The sequence below is a fragment of the Rhea pennata genome, chromosome 11 (assembly GCF_028389875.1).
Source record: "Rhea pennata isolate bPtePen1 chromosome 11, bPtePen1.pri, whole genome shotgun sequence".
Lineage (NCBI taxonomy): Eukaryota > Metazoa > Chordata > Aves > Rheiformes > Rheidae > Rhea > Rhea pennata.
In genome coordinates, this window is record NC_084673.1 from 3,951,981 (window position 1) to 3,978,421 (window position 26,441).

At 62.2% G+C, this 26,441-nt stretch overlaps 2 protein-coding genes and 1 long non-coding RNA gene across 3 annotated transcripts in view; all 3 read right to left on the minus strand.

The window, feature by feature from the left end:
* DLG3 (discs large MAGUK scaffold protein 3) overlaps positions 1–11,147 on the minus strand; it is a 64,911-nt gene extending 53,764 nt beyond the window's left edge. Inside the window, exons 1-5 of the mRNA XM_062585032.1 lie at positions 11,071–11,147; positions 8,598–8,729; positions 8,213–8,461; positions 6,181–6,281; positions 5,984–6,106 (exon numbers count right to left, since the gene is read on the minus strand). Coding sequence (XP_062441016.1) covers positions 5,984–6,106; positions 6,181–6,281; positions 8,213–8,461; positions 8,598–8,729; positions 11,071–11,086 — 621 coding nt within the window. The 5' untranslated portion in view covers positions 11,087–11,147. The remainder of the gene's footprint in view (positions 1–5,983; positions 6,107–6,180; positions 6,282–8,212; positions 8,462–8,597; positions 8,730–11,070) is intronic.
* On the minus strand, positions 559–3,227 carry LOC134145411 (uncharacterized). The gene is made up of 3 exons (XR_009959600.1): positions 3,108–3,227; positions 1,924–2,043; positions 559–720 (listed from the first exon to the last, which is right to left on the minus strand). It is a non-coding gene; the product is annotated as an uncharacterized LOC134145411 (long non-coding RNA).
* A 978-nt stretch (positions 11,148–12,125) lies between the features above and the next one.
* On the minus strand, positions 12,126–23,119 carry GDPD2 (glycerophosphodiester phosphodiesterase domain containing 2). The gene is made up of 16 exons (XM_062584736.1): positions 23,095–23,119; positions 20,093–20,242; positions 19,030–19,133; positions 18,861–18,954; positions 18,538–18,597; positions 17,985–18,083; positions 17,489–17,582; positions 16,881–17,026; positions 16,302–16,384; positions 15,634–15,784; positions 14,861–15,076; positions 13,834–13,985; positions 13,322–13,469; positions 12,979–13,061; positions 12,617–12,645; positions 12,126–12,305 (listed from the first exon to the last, which is right to left on the minus strand). The coding sequence occupies exons 2-16, from the start codon at positions 20,204–20,206 to the stop codon at positions 12,253–12,255; spliced, it is 1,626 nt and encodes a 541-aa protein (XP_062440720.1). The 5' UTR covers positions 20,207–20,242; positions 23,095–23,119; the 3' UTR covers positions 12,126–12,252.
* Positions 23,120–26,441: the final 3,322 nt, after the last annotated feature.

Sequence of the window (26,441 nt, forward strand, 5' to 3'; positions counted from 1 at the left end):
ACTACTCGAGGCGCTGATTTCCAGACAGGTGCCTTCACCAAGGGGAGCATTTCAAGGCAACCAAGCACTCGCTGAGCCCATCCTCTTCCTACCAGCAGCCTGCCCGTCTTATTTAAATTCAGCTTTGGCAGCTGCTCTTTTTACAGGTGCTAATTTCAGCAAAGCGTCAAGAAATCCCAGGAGACGGTGCTATTTACACGGCCCGAGGGCGGCGCGGAGCTAGGTTTTATCTGGCGTCGCCGGCATCTCAGCCCCTGTTCTCGCTTCCTCGCTCTCATGCCAAGTCCTGCGGGAAGAGGAAGGCAAGCGTGAGGGAGAGGCTTGGAGGCGCAGCCTTCGTCCTTAGCAGCCTTGCAAGGTCAAGGAAGAGGGAAGGGAGCTGAGCCATTTCGGGGGTGGTTCTGCTGCATCTGCAGCTTTCCTAGGAATGGGGCAGGAGCGTTTGAGGGTGAACAGCTTCAAACACCGCTTGAGATCAACCGGGCTGTGGGCAGCCTGCTCCTTGGAGGCAGAGGACAGTGACACAAGCGCTGGGCATGTGACACTGGGACACTTGCCTTTAGCCTGGGCAGGAGCTGGAGTCTTGCTGGGGGAACCTGGTCGCTGTCAGAGCCTCTGCACTGGGCTGCCTTCGCAAAATATTGCTCCAAAGCCCAGCGTTACCTCTGAGCCTGAGCGGACAGGGTGAAGGTGGCATCTTTGTAGTATCTGCGGGCAAAGCTGTGGATAGTTTTGCATTGGGGGGGGGGGGGCTTATTTCCCTCAAATGCAACCATCTGCAGAAAGCTACCCAGCATCCAAACAGCGCAGGAGACAGCGGGGTCTGCAGCCGCCCACCAGAGAGCGGGGAGCCCCGAGGAGATAAACGCCCGGCCGGGGGCCGCCGCAGGGAGCGAGCAGCAAAGGGAGGCGCGAACCGAGCCCCGGTCAGTCCCGTCACTTGTTTCCCTGCAACTATTACAGACTCCTGTCGCAGCAGAGATCTGTAATGTTCTGTGTCTGCGGGCTGCCGAATGAAACTTTAACAACGCGGCGCCGTCCGGGCTGCTGGCACCCCCCGGGGCATCCCGCCGGCGTCAGAGGTTTGCAAAATCACAGATGAATGGGAAGGGGCAGGATAACAGGCGCCTTGTGCTGAGGCCACTTCCCCACCCCACGGGGAGCAATCTGCGTTGGGAAAGGTGCCGTTGGGATAATAACAACTGGGCAGGCCGAGGGACCGAGAGCACTCTCAGGGTGGTTGCCAAACGAATTATTCTCCTCCAGGGCAAAAAAAAAAAAAAAAAAAAAAAGAAAAAATCACGTTCCTTCTATTAATGATCTCCGATACACCGCCCAGCGCGCTTCTGCGATGGAAATTACAGCAAATGAACCGTCTTGCACAGCCGTGGCTGCAGGGGCGAGGACCCACGCGCCGCGGCTCCGCGACGGAGCCCTGCCTGCAGGTCGCCGCAGCAGAGCCCGAGCCCGAGCCCCGGCTCGCTCTCTGCAGAGCAGAGCCCCGGGGCTCTGTTTAATAGCAATCACTCGCTTTATGGATTTCCTGGCAGCCTCCCGACGCCCACATGCAAAACTCACCCTAGCCAGCCGGGAGAGAGGCTCCTGCCTTACAACGAAGCATGTGAAACACAGGCTGCGCGTGGGCTCCCCTCCTGCGGAGCGGCCCTGGGTGCCGGCGAGCCTCGATGGCTCACCTGCCTCCCAAAATGCAGCTTACCCTTCTCCCAGGGGTGCAGCCTCCCCAGAACCCTTTCCCAGCACAAGGGAAAGGGTTTTTTTTGTGGGGGGGGGGGGAGAGGAAGGGGGGTCTGCAGCACGTGCCCACTGGGGCAATGCTGGGTCACATAGGTCCAAGCAAAACTGCAGTTTTAAGTGGCAAAGGCACAGCTGGCAGCTCATAAAACACAGAGAAAAGGTCCTTACCGTAGATTAAACATTAACATGACTCAGTTGCTGCATTACAGCATGGCCATGTCTCACGGGTTGTGGGTGCCCAGTCCTCGTGCACGCCTCATTGCCTTCCGAAGAGAGCACATTTCTAGTCTGATGGATCAGAGGAAAAGTTTGAAAATGTGACTAGGGTGCCACTTCACGACTCAGAGGCAGAGTCGAAGAAGAGAGCTATTTTCAAGTCCTACATTTTTAAGAGAATCTGTTGATATCTTTTTTTGGTCCTGTTCCTCGGGCTCCAGATGGTTGTGCTTAGAGTGACTGCAGCAGCCACCCTGTTTCCCCACATCCTCCACCAGCCCCAGGCCGGTCCCGGGCGCGCGTGTGTGCGGCTCAGGCGCAGCGGCAACCACGCACGCGCTCGGGCAAGGCAGTGCCGCGCGTCCCGGCGCCCTCCTTGCCAGCCCCTGGGGAGCCGATGTGCCCTGGGGGCCGCAAAGCCCCCCCCCCGCCTGCCCCCCTCCCCGGGCTCCCCTGAGCGAACCGGTCGGCGCACGGCCCCAGAACCGCTGCGAGGGCTCAGCGCCGCGGTGCTCCGAGCCGGAGCCCGGGGCCTCAGCTGCTCCGGGCAATACAGGCTCAGCCCGTTTCCAGACACCCAGCTTCTCCTGCTGCCCTGGCAGGGCTCTCATCCTCCCGGAGCGCTCCAGGACAACACGCCAGCCCCGGCTGCGTCCGGCTCCCGGTCACCCGCGGCTGCGGCACCTCCGGAGGTCAAGGTGGCCGAGACCCTTCAAGGGACAGCGGGTGACAGGCCAAGTCCCAGGCTGGGATGCGCAGGGGGGATGTCTTAGGGGGCCCGGCGGGGCACAGCAGAGCCCAGAGGCGCCCTCCAGGCGAGGGAGGTGGGCGCCCGCCCGGCCCCAGCAGCCCTTCCCCGCGCTGCGCCGGCCCCTTTAAGAGCGGAAGCGAGGCCCGGGACTTTGTGAATGGCGCTGCCCGCCCCCGGCTCGCCCGCCCGCCGCGCAGCCAATCGCGGCGCCCCGAGCCTGCCGCAGCCGGCTCACGCGCCGCTCTTAAAGGCGCCGCGCCGCCGCCAGCCCTGAGCGCCAACGTGTGCAGCCCCCGGCCGCCGGGGACGCTGGCTGCAGCGCGGTCCCGGGGGGGGGGGGGGGGGAGAGACGTGCCGTGACGGTCTAGCCCCAGGGAGCGGGCACCTGCGGTGGCTGCAGCTCCCGGTCAGGTCTAGTTTCACCCCAGAGGAAGCCCAGCCGTGTGCTGTCGCGAGTCACAGCAGTTTCACAGCTACTCCTGGTCAGACGTAGCTGTGCTCTCAGAGGAACGGAGCACTGAAGCTTACAGAAGTCCCCCTGCAAAAATCCCAAATGAGATTCAGCTTGGAAAACCTGCTGCTGCACGCACGGGAAATAGCCACGCGCGAGGTGCAGAGGGAGAGAGGAGCTGTCAGCAACGTGCTCGTGAAGCAGCAGGCAGAGTTTGCCCGAGCTTCGGAAGCGAAACAGGCCCCAGGACCTGCCCCGTGCGCTGCAGCTGGGCAGCGGGTCGTGAGCCTGGGGAAGCACCCGCAGCAAGGCACCACGCTGGCCGGGTCCGGCTTTGGCTCCAGGCACCGGCCTGCCTGAGTGCACCAGCCCAATGTGCCACCGAGGCTGCCGGCCGCACGAGTCCTTCCCGTTAGTCTCAGCACTGGGAATAATTCCTTAGGAACAGCACCCTGCAATTCCTGCAAGGTGCTGGGGGCATCTAGGGACACTCTCCAAACGGCGAGTGGGAGCGATGCTCTAAAACATGCCCACGTGATCCAGCAAAAAAAACAAGTCTGTGCTCAAAAGCCACTTGGATAGACTTGCAAATGCCGCTGAGAGTTGAATTCTGGGAATCCCCCAGATCGGGAGGATACCGGCAGGAGTTGGGGAAGGGACTTCACGGAGAGGCACAGGAGCACGCACACAGCTGCAGGGGATGCCGCCGCAGGGGGCAGGTGACAAGGGCGAGCGCGGGTCCCTGCAGCACCGGCGCCCTGCGCGGCCCTCTGCTCCCGCAAACGGCTGCTGCCCCGGCACGATCCTTGCTCTCCCGCGGCACCAGGACGGCCCTGCGCGGTCCGGCTGCCCGGCGCGGCCGGAGCTGAGCACGAGGAGGAGCAGCGGGTGCTCCCTTAGAAAGCGGCCACGTCCGCATTCACCGGACAACTCCCAAGCCAGCGCCTGCCTCCTTCCCTTTGGGCAGACACCCCCAACCTGCCGGCGAGCGCCAAGGCTGCTGCACCCCTCAGTACTGCTCCTTCCAATCCAAAAGCCTAAAACCCTTCATGAGCCGTTACCGCGGCTGCTCTAGCTCTACGGGTGCTGCTGCTGCCTCTGCCAGGGGAATCCTGCTCTGCGTGCAGCCCCGTGCCGTGGCGCCGGCCCCCCGCTCCCTCCAGCACCTTCCAGGTAGGAAGCAGCTGCCCCGCGCGGCTCCGCAGCCAGGCGCAGCCCGTTCCTTTAAAAAACGGAGACGAAAATCCATCTGTTTTGCAGAAACGCCCCCGCGAGATTTGTCAGCAGCCTCCAGAGAGCTCCCGGAGGGGAGTCCGGGGACGGGGGCGGAAATCGAAGCGGTGCCTGAGAGGTGGCGGCGGGTTTGTGCTGTCGGAGAGGGGCTGGTCCCTGCCCTGCCCTCGTCCCCCGCAGATGCCGGTTGGAGCTGGGAACGGAGATCGGAGCATCTCCCCCTCGGGCGCAGCAGCGCGACCAGCAAGAGCCTCAAGAAAAGCTGCGGCCGCTCAACCCCAACGTGCCCGTGGAAGCGGCAGCCATGCCCGACCCGGCCCGCGCCGAACCCCCGCCGGCTCGCGAACGTCCTCGGCACAGTGCCTGCCGTCGCCGAGAGCTGCAAGTGGGGCAGGGCACGGAGCCGGGGCGACAGGCAGCTTCCTCGGCCCCTCTCCCGCCCGCTGCGAAAGGAGGAGGCTGCAAACAGCAGAGCCGCGGGCAGGAGCGACGGGGGTTATTTCAGGGCTGGGAAAACCTGCCTCACGCGGGCAAAGCGGAGAAGCCCATCTTCTCCGAAGCGAAGAAGCGAAGGGGGGAGTCGGGCGCGCCTGTAAACACCCCCGCGTCGGGGACGCTCCCGCTCGCTGCGGCCCTCGACCCCGGCGAGCAAAGGCAGCAAAGCGCGGGCGTTCAGCGGCGCCGAGAGCGAGCCGGCAGCGCCAGGACGCAGCACGTTCGGAAAGCCACGGCGAGATACCGGCTCCTCTAGGACCCGTCGCAAAGCGCCCGGACGCCCGGGGCCCGACGCAAGAGCCGACGCTCTCCAGAGCTGGGGATGTTTAGCGAGAAAACCCCTTAAAGCCCGCAGGTCTGGCTGGTCTCTGCCCCCCGTTCCAGGTTTCTGCCACCCACCCCGGAGCCACCTTCCCCTTCTCTGAGCACAGCGGACTCACCATCAGCAACCAGAAATCTGCTCCAATCCTTTAATTTAAAAAATAAGCCTTTTTTCTAAAACAATCTTTCTTTTTTTCCCAAAAAACTCCTAGGCTGTAAAAACATAGTTTGTCAAAACTCGCATTTTGACTGTTCCCTCTTCCTCAGGAGGAGGGCGCGATCCTGGCTCTGCTTTCTCCCTGAGCGTCTTCCCATCGCGTCCCTAAAGCCCCAGTCCTGCGCTTCCAGCACCCGTAAGGGCTTGGAGAAAGTTTGAAAGAGACAGAGAGAAGCAAAAGGAAAAGGAGAAATTAAGCAGAAAGGAAAAAAAATGAATGGGGTATTACCCATTTTATTGCAGTCCAGTGCAGGAAGGAAAACATTTATAAAAGAGAGAAAAGCAGCATTAAAATATTCATTTTTCCAACGTTTTGGAAGAAGAATTACGGCACAAACATCGTTTCCAGCTCCGCCAAGGAAAAGGCGATTCGCGCGCAGCTGGAGACCGGGGCGGCCGCCGCTGTGCCGGTGGCTCCCGGCCCCCCGCCAGCCCCCGGCGCGTTTGCCGCGACGCTACGGCCGAAAGGAAGACGGTCTCGACGCCGCGCAGCCCGGGCGACCGCTGGATTTGCTAAGCGCGGCGGGGGCGCGCGGAGCCTCACCTGGGGCCGGGCGCCGCGCTCGCCCACCAGCAGGCTGCAGACGCTGGCCGGCGCCGCCGTCGTCCGCGCCGTCACCCGCACCAGCCGCGGCCGGGCCCCCGCCGGCGGCCTCCGCTCGGCGTCCTGCAACGAGACGATCCTGAAACCCCGAAGGGCCGGAGCTCCTCGTCGGAGGGCGCCGGCGGGACGGGGCTTACCTCGGGGGCGCCGGCGGGCTCGGCCGCGGAGCCGCCCTGCTGCCTGGCGGTGCCGGGAGCCGGGGCCGAGCGCAGCGTCAGGTCGTAGCACTCGTGGATATCTGCAAAACAGCGCCGGAGAGGTGCCCGGGAGCGCGCAGCGAGCCGCCTCGTGCCGCCTGGCCGCTTCCCCTGCTAAATCCCCTCTGCCCGGCTGGAGAGCAGCTACCGGAGCACCGCGGGCTCCTGCATCCCCGGGATCCGAGGCTGCCGCTCCGGAGCGAGCCCCGAGAGCCGGGGCGTCCCAGCCCTCGCAGGGCACCGGGAGCGGAAAAAAACCGCTTGCAGGAGGCAGAGGCTGCTCAAAGACCGGGACGTCAGCGCCAGCGCGTGGCGCCGGCCCGGGGGGCTTCGCGAGCGCGGAGAGGAGGCAAGTAGGGCTGGGAGGCGGCTGTTAAAAGCAAGGCGACTCCCAGAGCGAGAGCAGGGAGCTCTTTAAACAGCCAAAGTCGCGTCCGAGCGAGAAAAGCCAAAAGAACGGTAAACGCAGCCAGGTCAAGCGCAGAGCCCCGAGACGGGAGCGCTTGGGAAGAGCCTCGCGGAAGGCAGGGGAGAGCCGGAAAGCCCCGCGGGCGCCCGGGAAACGGGAAGCCTCTCGGAGCAGCTGCGGGACCGGGATGCGAGGGCACCGCCAAGAAGCCCTCCGAAAGGGAGGAGCTGCAGCAGAGAAGCTAAATTCATCTTGCACGTCTGCGCCCGCCGCAGAGGAGCCCGGGGAGCCCCGCGACGGGGTTACAGCTTCCCGGGGTCCTGCCTGGCTCCTGCTCTCGGCTTTCCAAGGATTTGCAGGGAGTCCCAAACCCATCAGGCAAAACGAACTCAAGAAAAACCTGAATTCACGGCTCAGGAAATACCGGAGCTGCAAAACGCTCGAGGCCGGAAGAGTCCTCGGAGGGCAAAGAGCGGGCGAGCTCCCTGCCGGCGCCTCCGGCTCGGGCGCCGAGCCGCAACAGCCGCCGGCCATGTGCCCCGGGCGGAACCGCCGCCTCCGCAGAGCCCTGCGGCGCTCCGAGCCGCAGCCCCGGCCGGGAGCGCCGGGAAGGCAGCCCGGAGCTGGCGGAAAAGCGAGCCGAGATGCCGGTGACCCGTCGTCACGCAGCCGGACAAACGGGACTTTGTTTCAGTGCAAAAAACCACGTCGCGGCGTAACAGGATGCTGGATTGCACCCGGCTCCGCGTGGAACGCGCCAAACTCCGGGAAAACCAAAACAGGATTTCCAGAGGCCGCCTCCCCCCGCCTGCCCCGGAGCTGGGCTTCGGGGGCCCCAGAAGAGCCGCTGCACGTGGAAGCGGGCGGAAAGCCGTATCGCCGGTGCTTTTCACGTGGGGCGCAGAAAACTCTCAACACCTGGCGTTTCCAGTAACCCCCGCGCGATGCATTTTGGGGTGCAATGCCGGCACGGCCAGCGCTTGTCTCGGGGCGGCAGCACCTGGGCACGTACCGGCCGCGTCCATCCGGGATCCGGAAAGGCAGGGGCCGCGTTCCCGGGAGCGCGGCACTCCGCTCCGCTGGCCGAGACCTCTCCGGAGCCGGCGCGCCTGCGGCACAGCCCTCCCTCGCCAAACCGCCCCCACCCCGCGGCTCTCACCCGACTCCAGGCAGGAGGGGAAAAGGGCGAGCGAGGAGCACGCGCCGGCTGGCAGCGCTGCAGCATGCCGGAGCGCCCGCGGGGCAGCGCCTGCCGGCACCACGGGACGGGGCACGCGCGGGCACGCAGGGGGAGGAAGCGATTAACGCAGGTTCCTCGTTAGGTAAACGCCTCCAGAGAAAGCTCGCCCTGGCAGCGGGAACTAACACCCGGTTGAAGCAGCGAAGAAGGGCCGGCAGCGAGGAGGACGCGCGGCCGAGCGGCGCACCGGAGGGGTCCGGGCAGCCCCGCGCGCCGCTCCCCGCTGGGACCGTCCAGAGCCCGGGAAGGCGAGAGCGAAGCAGCTTCGGACCCACGGAACCACGCAGCCCGCGCTGAGGGCCCGTGGAAGGAAGGGAAACCTCATTTCTCCCCCCAGGAGGCCCAGGAGCGGCGGCCCCGAGGCCGCCCACGTCCCCCCGGGGCCTCGGGAAGCGTGTTTTCAAAGGGCAGCACGCAGCTCTCCCGAGCAAAGGCAGGAAATCTAGTTTTTCTTCGGGCTGGCCGCGAGCGTGGAAAGCAGCAGGTTGAAGCGGGTGCAGGAAGGACCGGGACCCCCGAGCAGGACTCCTTTGGGACCGTGGGCTGCGTGGTGCTGCGCAGCTCCCCAGTGACTGCGGACAAGAGCCCAGGGGTTCGCACGGGCCCCCAGGCAGGATTGGGGCAGCCTTGGTCACTGCCCTGGTGTCTCCAGCAGTCAGCAGAGACCACTGGCCACAAAGCTGCAGGGACTGGAAGGAAGGGGCTTACCCAGCAAAGCCTGGAAGAGCTCGCTTTGGAAGATGTGCGAGACCTTTCCGATGGAGGCTTTCAACTCCTGCTCCTCTGGAGACCTCAGGGTGCTTTGGTATCTGGTCAGAATTTCCACCGCCCGTTCGGTGTCTGCAGAAACGACACAGGAGTAACAAGATGTTAATGCCGAAAGCTAGACACGTCATCCAGGAAGGCTTAGGGCACTGCCTTGGAGCAGTGCAAAGGGGTGGCCTAGGTAAGGCCTTCCAGCTCCAGAGTTTTGCCATCCAGTGACAAAAGCAGCCTCCTTGCACGCACTTGGAAGAGCTTAACATCTGTCTTCCTTTCTGGTGAACTTCCAGGCACACCAGTGAAGCTGGTGAGCCCAGCGAACCCCAGCTGTGAGCTGCGGACTAACCATGCTGGAAGGCAGGACTCGGGCTTTAAAGAAGGTGATTTTGCCCACCGGCTCTTTGACTCTCAGAGACTAAACCTACACTGGCTTACCGCTAGACCTTTGCGGTGCTGCACAATCTGAGCGCAACTGCCATCTCCCTGGCAGAGAAACCATTTAGGAGCTGGACCCATCCCTGCTGCACAGGGTTGTTAGTGCTACCTTGAGGAAATCTGCACAGTCTCCCATGGGGGGGGGGGGGGGGGGCAGGTGTCTGCAGCGAAGATGATAGCGGCTACGGCCTGCCCCTTTCGTCTAGTGCAAGATATTGCAAACAGCTCCGCTACGCGATGAGCAAAACCCACGTTTCCACAGGCTGAAGTGTGGGAATTGCTCCATGCCACAAGCTGGCCTGCAGTTGGCAGGAGATGGGAGCTGCCTGGTGGGTTCCTCAGGCTATGGAAAGTGCGTGGGACAAGATGCCTAAGGGAATTAGGATGGAGGGATGTTGGCCAGGCAGGGGCGCCAGGAGCTGGGATAAAGCACTACTTTGGTTAGAGACTGGGCTCCCTCATGGAGCTGGAGCTGTGGGACCACTCCTGGTCCCACCCAGAGCCGCGATCTCTCTGCAGCAGGAGAGCTCCACACTTCCCTGGGCAAACGCCCAGAGCTAACAGCCCAGCTCCGCAGATGGGAAAAGCCAGTTCTAGCCCCAGACACGGCCCATTTCTCAAACGGGGGAAAACTCCACTGGAGTTTGAGCGGCACCAGATGCGACCCATGTCTCCGCCGGGAGGAGAGCTCCCGTGGACCTTGGGCCCATCCCAGCCCGACCAGTGAATATTTCCCTTTGTTACCAGCAGACAAAGGGCGTCTGTGCGAGGAGGCGGGGGAGGCGTCCCGGGGGCGCCGGCGACTCATCTTTTAACCCGGGAACTCATGCAAAAACGAGGGCCTTACTCATCCCAGGGCTCGCAGCAGGGAATTCAGGTCACCGAACAAGGGGGCCTGTGTGCGCCGGGGCCGGGGCGCGTGCCACCTGCTGTCCCAGCCCTCGGTCCCCGGGCAGCGCTCGCTGCGCCGGCTCCCTGCCCGGAAGGGGAGCAGGTCCCGCCAGCGTCACCGGCCCACGGTGGGAGCAGAGCGGGGACTGGCGCCTGGGGAAGCGCCGCCAGCCCCTCGCGCCCAGGCGCTCCGAGCAGAGCCCTGCTCGGAACCGGGCTCCATGCCGGCTTGGGAAAGGCAGGGACTTCCCAGAGCACCAGATCCGCCAGGCTTTACGGGCATCCCAGCCTCCTATTAGCGCGGAGGGTTTCCTTTTCCCCAAGGACAGATAGTGGCTTCAGACACTGCCCAGCATCCCACGAGCCGAGTTGAGTCATCTTGGCCAGGTCATTCCCGACCTTATCAGCACAGGCTACAGAAGCGGGTGGAGAACTGGAGCCACCACACCCACGGGCACGGAGATCGCCCACCAGCGGCCCACCCCGCTCCACGCGGTGCAGAAAGAGTGGTGCGCGGACCCCTGCGCTGCCTGGCCCCGGGCGACGCCAGGCCGGAGCAGGGGAGCGCTGGCTGGCTCCGCACCGCCGAACCCGGGGAACCACCGCGCACCCGCTGCGGGGTGGGAGGGCACAGGAGCACCCTTCCTGCAAGGCCCGCTGTCACATCTTTCAGGAGGGAGCACGGGACGCCCACAGCCCGTCTCACCACGCCCCAAGGAGCGCAGGGAGGGCTTCGTCCCCCCTTACAGGGGGGATCCCGTGGCGCCCGTAAGCTCAAGGCCACCCTCCCCATGACACCCAAGGGTGCTGCGTGCACTAGCGTCCCGCGGCTGTGCTCAGGGGCGGGCTGGCACCGGAGGGGAGTTGGGGAGACCCGGCCGGCGGCCCAGGCAGGGCGCGAAGCCGGGGTGCTCGGTCCTGGGGGCGGGCAGCGGGGGTGTCCCCCCGCGGGGGTCCCCGGGGAAGGGAGGGCCGGAGCGGGCTGCCGGCCGGGCGCGCAGGCGGGCAGACACCTGTTGGGCGCGGCGGGGCCGCGGTGCTCGGCGCTGCCGGCAGCGCGGCGCGGCGTAGCGCAGCGCAGGGCGCTCCTTACCTTCCCTGCGGATCATCGCTGCGCCGCGGCCGGCGGCCGCTGCGCTCGGAGGCGGCCGAGCCGCCGCCCGCCCGCTCCGCCCCGCGGGCCCGGCCGAGGAGCCGCCCCCGGCGCCGCCCGCCCCCCGGCGCCGCCCGGCCCGGCCCGCGGCCCGGGCCCCCCGGCGCCTCCCCGGCCGCCGCTTCCCCGCGCCGGCGCTAGATGGCACGGACACGCCGCGCATCCCCGCCGCGGCCCGGGCGGGGGTGCAGGGGAGCTGGAAGCGGGGCAGGGAAGCATCAACCCAAACTCAGCCCGCCGGGGCCTACCTCGCGGTTCGTTTATTGACGTAAATAGCTCAGAACGAGTAAAACAAACCCCCTCCTCCACGTGCAAGGCCTTGCCGCAAAGTGGCTGACTGCAAATAACACTGCTCCCTTCCCTTGTGCCCCTGCAGCAGCAGGAGCGTGACCACGGCTCAGCCAGGGATATGCCTCAGGACATGTTTTCTGCTCCAGGACAGACAGGTCTCTCCAAACCCAGCCCAGCTCCCTCTTCCACCAGCTCAACAGGCACTGCTAGGTTGGGTGCTAGCACCCCAGCCCACAAGCCAGAAGCCAGCAATAAGAGGAAGACTCCTGTGCCCAGCACCAGGTTTGGAGGGGCTCTGCTTCCTAACCATCCCTAGATCTGTCTAAAAAGCTCCCTCCCTTGCAGCACCCTTCTCCAATTCCCCATGCCACAGAGCAGTCCAAGCCCCTGGGCAGCAGCACATTAAAGAGTTTCCTGGTAAACAGGTCACCACATCCCCAGTAACTGGCTGCACAGCTGCTGGTAAGAGGCAGAGACTGCCATATCCCCACATGCAACAGGGACTCAAATCCCCACTAGCCTTCAAAGCAGCAGCCCAGGGCCGAGGTCTTGGTCCCAGCAGCGCTGGACAAGCGCTCAAACCCTGGGGCACAAGCCAGCACCAGGAAATCCCTGCATAAGCACTGTCCTGTCTGTGCTAGGAGGAGCAAGGAACCCAGCTCCAGGCCAGTTCTGCACCACACTAGGAACCAGAAGGGCTACAGGGAACTGGAAGCTCAGAAAGATGTCTACAAAGGAAAGGAGCCTTGAAGCTGGCCAGAGAAGCACTCCCCACTTGAGCTGGGCACATCTCCAGCTGCCCCTCCCCGTGGCTGATGCAGGCCGGAGGGGTCACTCTTGCATCAGGCTGTTGATCTTCGTGAGCAGCACATCCGTCTCAGACTCTGGGAAGAGCAGAGAGAAAGAATAGTCATTGCAGGCAGCCGCTCTCCCGCAGCAGCGGGCAGAGCAGCCTGAAAAGCAGGTCTGAGGAGGCTGGGAGGGCGTGGGGTTCCCCAGTGCTGTCCCACAGAGATGTTTGCTAAGGGCTGGACAGCAGCTCCCCAGGCTGGGATTCCCTTCCCACTCTGACAGCTCTGTTCTGTTCAGCAGGAGAAAGCTGCTGCAGTGCTGGTGAGGCAGCAGGGAGAGCTTTACACAGCACCGCAGGGCTGGCTCTGCAGGCAGGGGGCAGCTCACATCCATGCACTGTTACCTGCTGGCTGTCTTCTCTTGGAGCATTTCCTAGGAAATAGAACAGGATACGTTAGCAGGTCAGTCCCAAACCTAGTGCATCAAGCCCTGCAGTGCAGAGCAAGCTGGTGAGTGCAGCCTAAGGCATTCAGCAGCTTGAGGAGGGGTCAGGCCAGATTTTTAGCTACAACCCTGTAATAAAAGCTCCCTCCAGATACTTCTGTCTCATTTAACAGCTAGACAGGGGAGTGCTTCTGGGATCTGAGTCCGGAGATGGGCAGCAGCAGGTGGTACCGCTGGGTCTGAGTGCACACCAAACACCAAGACACACTGCAGCCTCCCCTAACAAAGCTGCCCCAGGAGAGGTGAAGGGACCAGACTTACTTCACCAGGAAGAAGGCCCAGAGGATCACAAGGAAGGAGACACAGTCTGCAACGATCCAAATCATGAGGTATGTGCTGCTGGGCTGCAGGGCAACAAGACAGGTGATTAACACCAGCCAGGGTCTGGAGTGCTGGTGGCATAGCCCAGACTGCTCTGCGAGCTGTCCTGTGCAGGGCCACACATTCCTATACTAACACCTTCCAGCACAGTGCTGAGCAAAGCCACCCTCCAGACAGCTGCCAAGGGCCACTGCAGAAGCAGACCCACAACTGCCTGGGTTACAGGACTGTGACAAGCCAGAGCAACACAGCAAGGCATGTGAAGGATGGAGGCTTCACTTACAAGAAGCCAGATGGGGTGTTTCATCTCCTTCAGCACCTGGCAGGCATTGGTTGTGACAGAGCTCACCCCAGCACACCACAGCACAGAGAAGAGCCAGGGCTGGTTCACCACATACAAGTTGACAGAGACGTTGTCCTGACGGTACTGCCTGCAGAGAGACAGTTGCAGTCAAGAGCAGCAGACAGCAGGGTGCCAGCACGCTCAGCTTGCAGCGGCCTGTATGCCTGGAATGTGATTCAGCTCTTGCTGCCACGTGGAGCAGCAGCTAGAGTGCCAGACCCAGGGCAGATTTGCTGGCAACGCTAAGGACTGCAGCCAGCTCCATCCCTTGCACCAGCCTGTCTGACAAGGCATGTTTGTCCATTAGGCTGTAGCATATCCTCTGTTCTTCCCTGCACTGTGCCAGTACCCAGCCTTGGCTGCTCACCTCTGCTGGACACTGGGACAGAGCTGGGACAGCGCCCAGGCCTCGCTGCCCTCTGCTCCCAGGCTCCGAGACACAGTGCTCTCACCTGATCTCCTCAGAGCTCATGTCCTGGTAGGGCAGGTTAACATGCAGCAGTGGCTCCTTCTCATTCTTGAGTTTCTTCCGGCCGTAAACCTGCTGAATGCCTGGGACTTGCTGCTTGACCTGTTCCCTGAACCCATCTGGCAGCCAGAGGATCTAGACAAGAGCCAGAGAAGAGATAATTCATCAGAGAGAAGTTTCCTTTGCTCAGATGTTTCCTTACAGAACCAGGCACACATGGTCTGCCCAGACAGCTGCTTCCTGCCCCCATTCCATGTGTCTGCTCAGCTCTTCCACAAGGATCTCAGCCAGGACAGTCTAAGGACTCGTCCCACCCAAGACATGAACATAACAAATACCACTTACGGGCAGAAACAGTTCCAGCCTAAGAAAGCTGCAGTAGGACAGTTGCATCCTTACATGAATCTGTAAGAGCAGCCACTTGACTCCAGATCTGCAGCTAGAACACACCTTGACTCAGCAGGAGGTTACAAGCCTTTGCAATATCCCCTCCTGCTTGGAATTCCCAAAGAGCCAAGAGGGAGAGTGCTTTGGGTGCTAACTCATCCCCTGAGGGCAGCATGTCTTGTGCTGCAGAGGCTGGATGAAGTGCAAAGGAAAGGCAAGAGGCAGGGAGCTGCGGGCACAGGTGTGGCACAGCGCAGGGAGGTGGAAACCCCAGCATTTTTTTCCTGCTCTCAGTAGCAGTGTTCTTACCCTCCTACTCTGAGTCACTGTTTAAACATCAGGGTGGCAAGCGCTGGGGAACCAGAGTATTTGGAGGGGCCTAAAGCGTTAGGCGTTAACCCTTAACAACAGGCAACTTGATCTCCTGCAAGAGATGCTGCGGAGTCCAAGACTGGCTAATAGCGGTTTCAGGATTCTTGTGTGACAGGGTGCCCCAGCAGGGAGCATGTATGAAATGGGTATTTGGGATAACAGGGATGCTCAGAAAGGTTGGCAGGGCAGCTCCCACCATGACAGCAGTGCAACAACAGGGCCCAGCAGCGGTGGGGCAGCAGCCAGGTTACCTGCTGTAATGGGATGCCCGATTGCAAGATTGTGTCCAGCGTGGCATTGACAAAGCTCTGGTAATCGGTGTGGTTCTCAGGCCGGAGGTCAAACATGATGGAGATATTGCTCTGCTTGACTGCCTCCAGCACTTGTCTCAGGGAAGGGATCTTCTGCTTACTCGCCTGGCTGCGGTCGACAGCAGAAAGACTCTGCACAGTGGAAAACGGCTTCCGCTGCAAGGGTAAGGCAGAGTTAACTGCCACAGGCAGAGCCTGCAAGCTCCCAGCTCCCAAACTGGAGCCTGAGCCTGGCTCCCCAGCCTCTCACACTGGCCTCTCTGCACGCTTGCCATGGGGATCTTTCCCCTGCACACCCACAGGGCACATCTCCCCTGCTCTCCACTAACAGCACTGTTCAAGCAGCCCCAACACCTGTGGGCATTCAGAGCAGCTCAGCAGTTCATTAGTCACCTTTTGTGAGCGGAGTCGCCACAGCCTCCTCCAAGTCCAGGCAGGCTGTACCCCTCAGAGCAAACTCTGGCTGAGTGCACGAGACATCTCCCCTCAAACCCAGCTCCTCCGTGACTCAGCTTTGGAGTCAGAACAAACCCTAGCTGCAGCAGCAGCTTTGGGGTTTAAACGTACCCACATTTAAGCATGGAAGTGTTTCTGCACCTTGTCCAGGTATCTGCAAAGACCAGTGCTGCAGAGGGAACATTCCCCAGGGCAGGGCTCATGCTTCACCCACAAACACACCCATCCCTGACCAGCCACCCCAGGGGCACCCTGACCTCCAGGAACCAGCTGCCAGCATCCAGCTGCTGCAGGTCTGTCCAGTTGAAGGCAGTGCTGTTGAGCGAGGCCCTCTCAGGGAACACAGCCTGCACATTGGTGGTCCTCGTGAGTTTCTCATCGTGCATGAGGAACGGGACCCCATCAGCACTGGCAAAGGAGCAGAAAAGCAGAGATGGGTCATCTGTGTTGCAGGCTGCTTGTTCCCTAGCCCTGCCCCAGCCACCCTAGGCCCTCCCTCATATCTTGAAGGGGGTGCTCCCCCGCCATGCCTACTTTTGGACCTTTGTACAAAGGCTTGAGTGTCTAGAAGGCCCAGAGCACTAAGAGACTAAGCCATGAACCAAGCAGTTGTGGGACTGCAAGAGATGAGTTAGAGCCCAGGGTCTGCTTTCCCAGCAGCATCCTTGCCCTCCCAGTGTCTCACTTCTAATGCACTGGAAGGCAATGTAGCTGGAGAGGGGAGAATCCCAGCACATCTCCCGGCTCACTAGGGCACCAGTCTGGAGCCAGGTCCATACAGGAAAGGTGGGAATGGAAGAGCCACGTGAGCAGGACTGTCTCCAAATGGCTCTCAGTCTTTCAGATTTGTTCCAGAGTGCCCCACGAGCAAGTGATGCCCTCAGACACATGCACCCCTTCCTCCAAGTCCCTGCTGCCCCTTTACCTCACCATGATGTCCGTCTCAAAGACTTGCACATCGCAGCCCACTGCCTTATTCAGCGACATGAGGGTGTTCTCGGGCGCCAGCTGGAAAGGTAGTGGTGTCACTGCAGAGGACACAGGCTGGAAGGTGCAGGAGGCAGGCACTAATCCTGCCAAGCTGCAGACAGCACCCCAAAGCTTGGCAACAATGAGACTAGAGCGACTCTGGCACAGGGTGGGATCAAGGAAGGCCGGCAGGGCTGGGAACAGACAGCCACAGCATGTCCAGCCCATGCCTCCCAGCCCGTGCCGGGCAGCCAGGCTTTCTGCAGAGAACTGCCAGCTCCGTGTTTGGCAGAGCTCAGCAAAAGGCTCTGCCTCAAGTACTGCTGTGCCCACCCTCCTCACCCACATGTTCTCCAGCCCGTGCTGGTCAGGCTGACGTGAAGATCCTTCCCTACTGGACTGGCCAGGGGCTTGTCCAAGCCTGCACCAGCAAGGGTCTGATGCCATGCGCTGCAGCCTGGCCAGCATTCCTGAGGAACCAGCCCTGCTTCACCTCAGCCATTCCGCTAGGACACTGCTGGTGCTGGTCACTCACCATGGGGGCCCCTCGGTGGCCCACCAGGGCTGGCTTAGGGGGAAGCTGGTTCTCCTCCATGATGCAGGGAGAGGTAATCATCAGGGGAGCCAGATACAGAGCAATCATCACGGCACAGTACACAAGCAGCAGGAACACCTTGACACCTGTGGACAGATGCAGAGAAGCTAGAGGGGGTGAAGCACAGGGGAAGCATTGTGCAGGTCCTTAGGAATAAGCCAGGCTGCTTCCCCTGGCATTAACCTGTGGGCAGCCCTAGATCAGGCATTGCATCTCCAGCATCAAAAGCACAGCAGATTATTTCCTGGCCACCACATGTCCTTGCACCCCACTGCAGGGCTTCAGCAGGACTCAGCCTGCTATCTGCACACCTCTTCCAGCTGCAAAGCAGTCAGGGCTGAAGCTGCAACAAGGGCTGGGCATGAGAAACAGCAAGTAAGAGCAGGTGTGATGACATTAGTGCCAGGCCATGAGCCCTGGGACCTATTCCCACTGCACCCAGCCTCTCTGCACACCACCGCCACAGTACTGCCAGTGCCTCTAGGCTGGGTGGCAGGAACCTGGGTACCCCGCGTGTGTCAAGGGGAGGTGGAGACCTTGCGGGGTACCTGTGTTGCGGCAGTGGTAGATGAAGCTGGCTAGCGGCCAGGCAAGGAGCGTCATTCCCCCCACGATGCCAATGTGCAGGAAGGGACCCGTTGCCTGGGGAGGCAAAGGCAGCGTCAGCCAGCACCAGCCCAGCACCCTCCCTCCCTCCAATATCCACGTGCTCCATGACCAAGGAGCCATCACTGCAGTCAGTATCAGTGGAAGAGCCACAGTGCCAGAGAGGAAAGGATCGGGATCCCGGAGGGGCTGAACAGGCTCCCCTCTCCAAGTCCAGCCACTGCTTCTCACCCCAACTGCAGCAGCCCCAGGTAGGGCTACAAGGGCCAGAGGGGAACCTTGCCTGGCCAGGCAGCAGAAGCCAGTCTGAGCCGGGGCAAGGAGTTAGCCCCCGACAGCACACAGCCATGCTGGGGTCCCAGTCACTGCCCTGTGTCTTGTCCCCACAGGCCAGGTGATACGTACCAGGTGTACACCTCTGGTATCCAGGTGACTCACCTGCAGGGAGATGCGTGCACTTTTCCACTCCTCCGCCCACTTTATTCCCAGCCCTGTGAAGGCTGCAGCCACCACGAGGGCTGTTACGATCAGCAGGCTCTGTGGGGCAGGGCACAAGGCAGTTAGGGGTACACAGGGACATGCTGCAGGCCAGCTAGGCACCAACTGGAGCCAGCTCTCCTTGGCAGGGCAGGCAGATTCCTGGTCCCCCAAGCCCTCCCTCCTGAGCTCCCTGCAATCCCAAGACCCAGTTTCCCCTCCCTCCTGTTTTGCAGTCAAACTCTGTACCACACTCATTGAGCAAGTAGAAGATGCCCATCACCAAGCCACGTGCCTGGGGGACTAAGGGCTGCAGCTCAGGAGGGACACACCAAGCCCAAGCACAGCCCCCATGGGCTGGCCTCGGTTTCCCAATGCATGAGGAGCAGGATTCTTTGGAGGCTGCCAAGGAATAGGGTGCAGCAGAAGAGGGGGAAGTGCTGGAGCCAAGAGTGCATACCCACAGCACCCACAGCCAGGGCAGCCAGCAGCTCCCTGCACCCCAGCCTCTCACCTTGTGCACCCAGTGCAGCTTCAAGGGCTGTCCACAGAGCTGCAAGCACAAAGCAAGGACCTGCAGGAAGAACAAGGAATGTCAGAGCTGGGCTGCACCCCACACCTCAGCTCTCCAAGGGCACAAGACCCAGTCCTCTCACGGGAGCTGTAGCCCTTCTGGCACAGGGGGGGGATTCCCAGGCCATGCTCAGGCCTGGCTGGCACAGCTCTGGCAGGCGGGATGCTGCTGGCTCCGCTGTCTCTACGGAGGGCACAGTGGCCAGCTCGTGCTCAGCACTGCTCCCACCAGCTGTCAGCCCAGGTGGGATCAGCAGGGCTCACCAGCAGCATGGCCGAGTAGGTGATCAGCAGTGCTGTTGCTATGAGCAGGACCAAGGACCAGTCGAGCCACAACTTCCTCTGCTTGAAGATGAACCTGCAAAAAGCAAAGGAAAGGGTCAGAGGGCAGAGGAGATGTGGGGAGCAGGGCTTGTTATGGGGCGCTACTCACTCATTGAAGTTGTGGAAATCATTGAGGATGACAATGGCGAAGTACAGCCACACCAGTGTGAAGAGGAAGACGCAGAAAAGGAAGAAGAACCAGCTGCAGTCACACTGAAAGCCAGAGAAGTGTCAGCTATGCACACACCTGCTGGACACCCTGCTCGCTGCTGGGTGACCGAGACCCACAGGGACCACCCAGCCTACAACAGGGCCCATGCCACAGCAGACATTGGCCTTTCAGGTCCAGGCAGCCAAGTTGTCCTGTACAGCAGGAACTGCTGAGCTCTGCCAATGCTCTGGGAGAGCTCTCTTGGCTGGACCTACCATGCAGGAAACGGATCAGCATCTCCTGCAAAAAGCTGCCAGTGCCAGGCTGGGGAGCAGCCAGAGCTGTGCAGGACAGACTCTGTGGCCAGGGCTGCCTCCTTGCCACACAGCCCCGCTGGGAGCAGGCTGGCGATTTGGGGGTCAGAGGCGCCAGTTCCAGTTCCCAGGTATCTGGGTAATCTGTGGGCTAAGGATGGACCAGTCTCACCAGAGGGTCTGGGCAGAGAGGCGTGCTGCGACTTAGAGCCGGTTTGATGGAGCGGAGCCTGCAGACAGCTCCCACCTGCCCAGCCTGAGCTGAGTCCAGCTTCAGGGGCTTCCAGCCCCGTGCCCGCGAGACAGCACAGGTGCTGAGCGGGGCACCTGGCAGCCAGCGCCAGCTCTTGCATTCCAGGCAAGACCGGACAAGCAGCGGCACAGCCACTCCCATGGGAGTGGGAGACCTCAGAGGATCCCAGGGCCTCACCCCTCCGAGGTTACAAATTACCAGGGACATCCCTGCCAGCACCCGCTTCGTCAGGGGCCGCACCTGGGCCGGGAGCCGTGCCTCCCACGTGCCTCGCCAGGGTCGCTGCGCCCCGGGACCTGCCCGCTGCGCTCAGCCCGCAGGAAGCTGCAGGGCTCTGCTCCAGGCACGCGCGAGCCCTGCTGCAGACGCGCGAGCAAGGGGATAGTCGGGGTGCACCCTCGCGCAGGAGCCCTTCCCCAGCCCGGCCGGTGCTCAGCACCCCTCCTGGCATCACCTTGGTAGTTCTCAGGCCCTTCCTCTTCTCTTTCTTGGTGCTGATCCATCGGCAGCTGTAGAGGCACAGCAGGCAGGTGGCCCCACGACGGCAGCAGCCAGGCAGTTCTGCCATGGCGCAGCGCTGTCCCAGGCCAGCGGGTCGGGTGTCCTGCAGGGGATGCACAAAGCGGGTCAGCACCGACGCCCCCCCCCCAACACGTACTGAGCCTCCCAGCCCCACGGGGACGAGGCACCGCGGGGTGCTGGGGCCCTCCACCAAGCACCACGGCGAGCAGCTGCTCCGGAGCCCCGAGCCATAGCGGCGCCGCCAGCCCTGCCCCAGGCTCGGGGCAGAGCCCGGCGCCAGGGAGCGCGTGCTGCGGCCCGACCTGTTGGACAGGCTGCACCAGGACTCTTGGTGCAACGAGCCGGAGCAAGCCGGGAGCTGGCAAGGAGCGGGACCCACTCCCGTGCCAGGGGCTCGCTGTGCCACCCGCAAGCGGGGGGCAAGGCCCGGGCAGCCTCGCCACGGGCACGCCGGGCAGCACGCTGCAACGCTTGCCGTGCGCCCCCGCGAGACCCGCGCAGCCTGGGTGCAATCCCCACCCTGCAAACTGCGCGGCCTCCTTCGCGAGCCCGGGCCCCTGCCGACGTGGGGCTGTCCTGGCAGTCCTCCAGCAAGCTCTCCTGGCGAGGGGTCCCCGAGGGGCTTGGCTCGGGTTGCCGGCTCATGCAACAGCTCTAGGAGAGGGAAATGCCTGCTTTGACCCCGGCGAGGGCCCGGGGCTGGCTCTGGCTGGCAGACAGGTTGGGATGGTTGCTACAGCGACGGCAGGCACTGCAAGAGCCCGGGCTGGGCCCCCACGCACAGCGGTGGAGAGCAGGGCAGGGAGCTTCGCTCGAGTGCTGAGACTCCTGGTGCTCCATGGCAGGGAGCAGGGAATCCCAAACAGCATCTCCCTCTCTCTACCCCCAGAAACCCCAGGTCCATGCTGCAGAACGGCTCCTCTCACTGCCCTCGCCTCTCCAGAGCCTCAGACATCCACAGCCCTGTCCTCCTATCCCAGGCAACAGCATCACTGCTCCTGCACCTCGAGCTAGGCTCATGTTTCACTGCGACCACCCAACTCCAGGGCTGGATGTGAGACCTAAAAGACCACCAGAGCCGCATCCTGGCCAAGCTGGTGGCACAAGCATGTCTAGCAGGTCCATGTCCTGTCCCAACCTAGTGGTGCAAGTACTTGTGCCCCCTGCACTACCCGAGACACATTGCCGGCTGGTGGGTCAGAGAGGCTCTGCTGCGCCCTGGCTACAGTCAAGGTCCGTGCAGCCTCCCCCTGTGCTCAGCACCGCCCCAGCACAAGACCTCGCGCCCAAATACCACCAGCACATTGGTCTCTAGAGCTTGGGTGCAGTTTTCCCTATAGCCCCCACAGAGCGGTGCTGCTGGCACAAGCACAGCCAGGTGCTGGTCCACGAGCAGGACCCCCACGCTGCCTGGCACCTGGGGCGCTCCTTCCGCAGCGAGCTCTCGGAGAGGCCTGAGCCAGCCCTCTCTGCACTGAGGTGGCTTCTCCAGTAGCTACAGATAGGGATCTTTTCAGCCAACCACATCCAAGCCTCAGCTCAGCCTGTCCCCAAGCAAAGCAGAACCACAGCCACGGCCTCACCGGCTCGGCCCAAGGCTCAGGCCTGGGGGTGCCAGCAGTGGACGCAGCCAGGGGATGCTCGGCACAGCACAGTGCCCACATACACTGCCCATCACCCAGGCAGAGGCTCACCAGCAAGCTGGTCTTAATGCAAGGGCAGAAAGCCGTGGCACCGAGCAGTTTCTCTTGCTGTTGCCCAGGTGCTCCAGGTAGAGGCTCACACTCATGCTGTCGTTGGCAGCAGAAGCACCACTTCCCCGGGGCAGCAGCAGGCTCAGCCAGCCTCCCCTGGGACTTGCTCCTGTCCCCATCTAGCTGCTTGAGCAGGGCAAGCGCTGCTGCCAGCAGCTGCTCAGGAAAATCCTGCCACTATGCTGGCTGGCTTCCATGCAAGGTACAAAGTACTGTGGGAGGGACCGCGGGCACCAACCGGACTTCAGCATTGCTTTCGGCGCTCCACAGCAGAGCTGCGAGCCCTGTGCTGGCAGGAGGCCAGGCTCCAGCTGCTGCAGCCAGGGCTGGAGCCTGGTAGAGGCGCAGCAGGAGCTGGTCGCATATCTCCCCTGCCGAGTGCTCCCTGGAGGGTGCTGCACCATGTTAGTGGGTGCAGAGGGAAAACACCACCCCGCTCTCATGCAGCAGCGCTATTCTTGCAAACACCCTGCACAGGGCACAGGTCCCAACTGGAGCCAGGCTGGGCACACTGCAGACCCTGCTCAGTTTCCACTACAGCTTGGGGTGGGGGGAGCACACAGCAGGGAGCTGGGGATTTGTCAGGAGCCCTTCTGAAGGAGCTGCTACTGAACAGCCCCAAAGCACACCCCAGGCCCTGGCATGAGGGCACAGGGGGCTTGGAGGGGTCCCATACCTGTTGCTAAAGCAGTTTGTGTGCTCAGAACCCAGCAGGGACCTTGGTGCCCCAGGGGTGCTGGCACAGGACGACCCCGCAGCCACGGGCCAGCACCGGTCGCAAGCCTAGGCGAGACCCGCTCACCCACCGTGCCAAACAGGCCGAGCCGGGACGCCCCCAGGTCAGATCAGCAGGAACCCTGCGGAAGGGAGGGCAGAGCTCCCCGGTCAGCACGGGTGCAGGATGACCCCAGAGAAATAAGCCCAGCAGAGACGCCCCGCTCCCAGCCTCCTGCCCCACTGCAGCCAGCCCCGGGCGCCTCGTCCCCTCTCACCGGGGCAGGGTGGGAGCCGCACAGCCAGCCCCTCTCCTCCCCCAGCCACATGCAGAGCAGGGGGGGCAGAAATCAACCCCTTTTGCCACTTTTCTGTGGCTCTCTTGGCACGTCCCACGGCAGGGTGGGATGGCGTTCCCAGGGCCCGGGCTGCCACCGCGGGGCAGCGAGCCAAGCAGGGGAAATACCTGCTCCCGGCAGATGTCTGGGTCCTGCAGCTGGGACGCCGGCACAGCAGGTGAGCGCTGGGGCCGAGCTCTGCGCCGGGCGTCCTTGAGCGGCAGAGCCTCGCCTGGCTCCTGCTGCTGCTCACGCCCCGCTGCGGGGTGTGTTTGCGGCCCGGCAGCGCTGCTGATGCCGCCTGCAGGTCCGCACAGGCCGGCAGAGGCGGGCTGCCGCGGCGGGGGGCAGGCTGCGCCCCGGGGCCGCCGCGCTCCGCGGGGCTGGCTGCAGCCTCCTCTTTGCATCGGCTCCGAAAGCAGAGAAGGGGCCCCGGGGGTGGGGGGGGGTGGGGGGGCTCACGAGCCGCAGCACAGAGGAGTTTGCAGGCAGCCCACGCTCCCGGCGGATTGAGGCTCCGGGAGCGGGGAAGGCAGATGGATGCATGCTTCTTGCACCGCTGGGCCTCGAGGCAGGAGGCTGTGCAGAGCCCCTCTGCCAAGGAGCTCCCCCTTCCTCACGGGAAAAGCCTGGGACGCACGCGTGCCCGGTCACCACAGCCGGCCAGGCTGATGCCCACACACCAGGCGTCAGGGCACATTTGAAGGGAGAAGCAACGAGGCACCGTGGTAAAAGCGGCTTCCTGTCCGAGAGGCTAATTCGGACAAGGGAGACGCTTCAAAGCATCCAAACTTCGCTGCCGCAGCAGATGAAAGGCGGCTCCGAGACAGCGGGCTGATGCCACCCGCAGCCGGACAGGGCAGTTCCCTCCTGCGCCCCAGCCGGCTCCGTGCCTGCGGAGGGCCAGGACGCAGGGGGGGCTCAGGATTTTCCGCTCTAACCACACGGGTTTGGAGCAGCACCGGAAAGGTGATGCAAGAGCATTCATTGCTCCACTCCTCAAAAAGGGGGGGGGGAACCCAAACCCCCACACGCTGAGCCGGGAGGGCACAGCGGCAATCCCAAACTCGGTCAGCTCTGAGCAGGATTCTCGTCTTTTTCCACATATCCTGCTGGTTTGGGGAAACGATTCCCAGCCCAGACAACCGCACAGCGAGCCGGTGGGCGAAGCTCATCCGACGCAGCTGCCACAACCCAGTAGCTGGGCCAAACTCTTCCCAGCCAAACCGGACCAGGATGCAAAGCAAAGAAAAAAAAAATCGTTTTACAGGGGGAGAGCAAAGATACTGAGCCAGGGACCGGGCGGCAGCCCGTGAACAGGCGAGGGAGCGAGCGAGAGGTGAAGGATCACTTAAAGCTGGGGAAAGTGAGCGCGAGCAAGAGGACTGGGATTGACTGGGAGAGGGGGCGCTTGGAAGAGGCTTCGGAGAAGAGCGGCGGGCTGGACGGTAGCAGTGGGAGCTGAGGCTGGTGAAGGAGCCGAGGGGGAAGGTGCCCGCCGCGGCCCCGCCGCAATGGCCGCCGCCGCACTCTATGGTCGCTCAGCGCCGGGCACCGCTCCGCTTCCTAGGCGGCCGCGGGGCGCCCCGGCCCGGCCGCGGCCCCGCACCGCGGGGCGAGCGGAGTCAGACCCGACCTGCCGCCGCCCTCCCCTGCGCTCGCCGCACGGCTCCCTGCCGGGCCGCCACGCGGCCTCAGCCATCTTTGCTGCGGGCTGCGCGGCTTCAGTGCGATGCGAAAGCCGGGGAGGCGGCGGCGGCGGCCATCTTTTAATGGGGCACGCCATCTTGAGTGAGGGACCAGAGCCCCTTTCGAGTCCCGGCGCGCGGCGGCGCCCGCGCCGTGCGCTGCCCGCTCACCGCCGCGCCGCGGCCGCCAGCGGGCGCCCTCAGCCCGCGCCGCCGCCGCCCCGGGGGCGCGGAGGCGCCTCGCGTAGCGCCGTTCAGGCCCCTCCGACGGCGTGAAGGGCCTGTGGGGCGTCACGCAGGTCGCGTCTCGCGTGGGTCCGCCCTCGCTGTGGGCCTTCGGGGTGCGCCGTGGCTCGGGGAGGGCGCGGGCTGCCACGGGCGGTCTCACAGCGAGCATCGCCTGAGGGCCGATGGGTTCCTTGGCGTCCGCCTGGGCCGGACCAGGATGCAGGGCAAATTCTGCCCCTCGGCCTGGGGAAATCCGTGGCAGCCACCCGTCGAGGGGGGCAGGTCCGTCACGGGCACCGCAGCCCCTCCGCCAGCTCCGGGGCTCACCCCTTCTGCCCCAGCTCAGCAGCCAGAGCCAACGAGCGAAGCACACGGACGGTCTCACCGCGAAAGTCAAACATTAGCTAAGAGGAAGGGGACAGCAGCAGATTAACATCCCTCTTGGCACAGGGTGAATCACCTCACACACGCGGTGTAGCCACAAGTAGGGTTTGTGCCCCGCCATCACTTGTGAACAGTCACATCTATACCAGCCTGTTCTCCTCCTAGTAATGTTTTAAACACGCTCACTTAGACCATTCCCTTGTGCGAAAGAACGTTATATGTCAGTACATTACAATTCAGCTGAAGTTCATAATTCTCTTCCTAGGTTCGTTAACATGTAGACCAGAGGAGTTTTTTTTTTTCCCCACATGAAGTGAATTTATAGATTTGTTACACCCTGTTCTAACTTGTCAGCTGGACCAAGTCATGAGCCAATATTTTCACAAAAAAAGTAAGCCACTATTTATGCTATACACTTGTGTTTTTCACTATACTGCTTCTTAAGCACTGTTACGCCTTCATTTAAGAAGAGCTAAGATGAAAAGGGGAGAGGAACACAGTTTTCTGTAACTGTTACCACACTGCGACTTGCAGTGGATCACAAGCTCAATGCTTCGCTATTCTGCTGCTGTCACCACCTTACACTGAAAGCCAGTGGCAAAGTGTGTGCTTCCATCTCATCTACTAACAGACTGGCATAAGGTAATAGGCCAAGGGGAAGGCATGAATCTAAAAATCCCTACCTGCTGAAAATCTGTATAGGCATCACTACTAAAGAATTTGGTACTTTTTGTGCATAGGCACATTAAGTAGTAAGTTGTTAGAAAGGATTACTCTGAAATCAAATGCCTACTTAGGGAGTATATGCATCAGGGCATTAGTCTCAGTGATAGGACTACTTTTCCTAAAGGCCAGAAGCTTGTCATGAAATAGAAAGTTTGTGGTGAACAAACTCAGACACCTGTTTTTGTTGCAAAAGCTACCTAATAAATGGTTTCTGGAAAGCAGATTATGCTGATGTTATGGTTAAAGATGAGAAAAAAAATCTCACTGGAGAACTGTATTTATTCCAGCTTCTAGCACTGAGTTTGTGGGACATCAGGCAAGTTACTTGACCCAAACTTTTCACAGGTGGTCCTTATAGTTTGTATCTTCAAAGTACTTGAGAACAGTATGAAGCTGATTTTCAGAAGTGCTAATCATTGTTGTAACTGAGATGAATGATACAAGCTTTT

Excerpts from the sequence above, each read along its gene's own strand:
- GDPD2 (XM_062584736.1), bottom strand. The coding sequence starts at position 20,206 with ATGGCAGAACTGCCTGGCTGCTGCCGTCGTGGGGCCACCTGCCTGCTG. Across the intron at positions 17,027-17,488 it reads CTACCACTGCCGCAACACAG|GTGTCAAGGTGTTCCTGCTG; the intron begins GTACCCCGCAAG and ends ATCTGTCCACAG. Across the intron at positions 13,986-14,860 it reads CGGGCATCCCATTACAGCAG|ATCCTCTGGCTGCCAGATGG; the intron begins GTAACCTGGCTG and ends GCTCTTGTCTAG.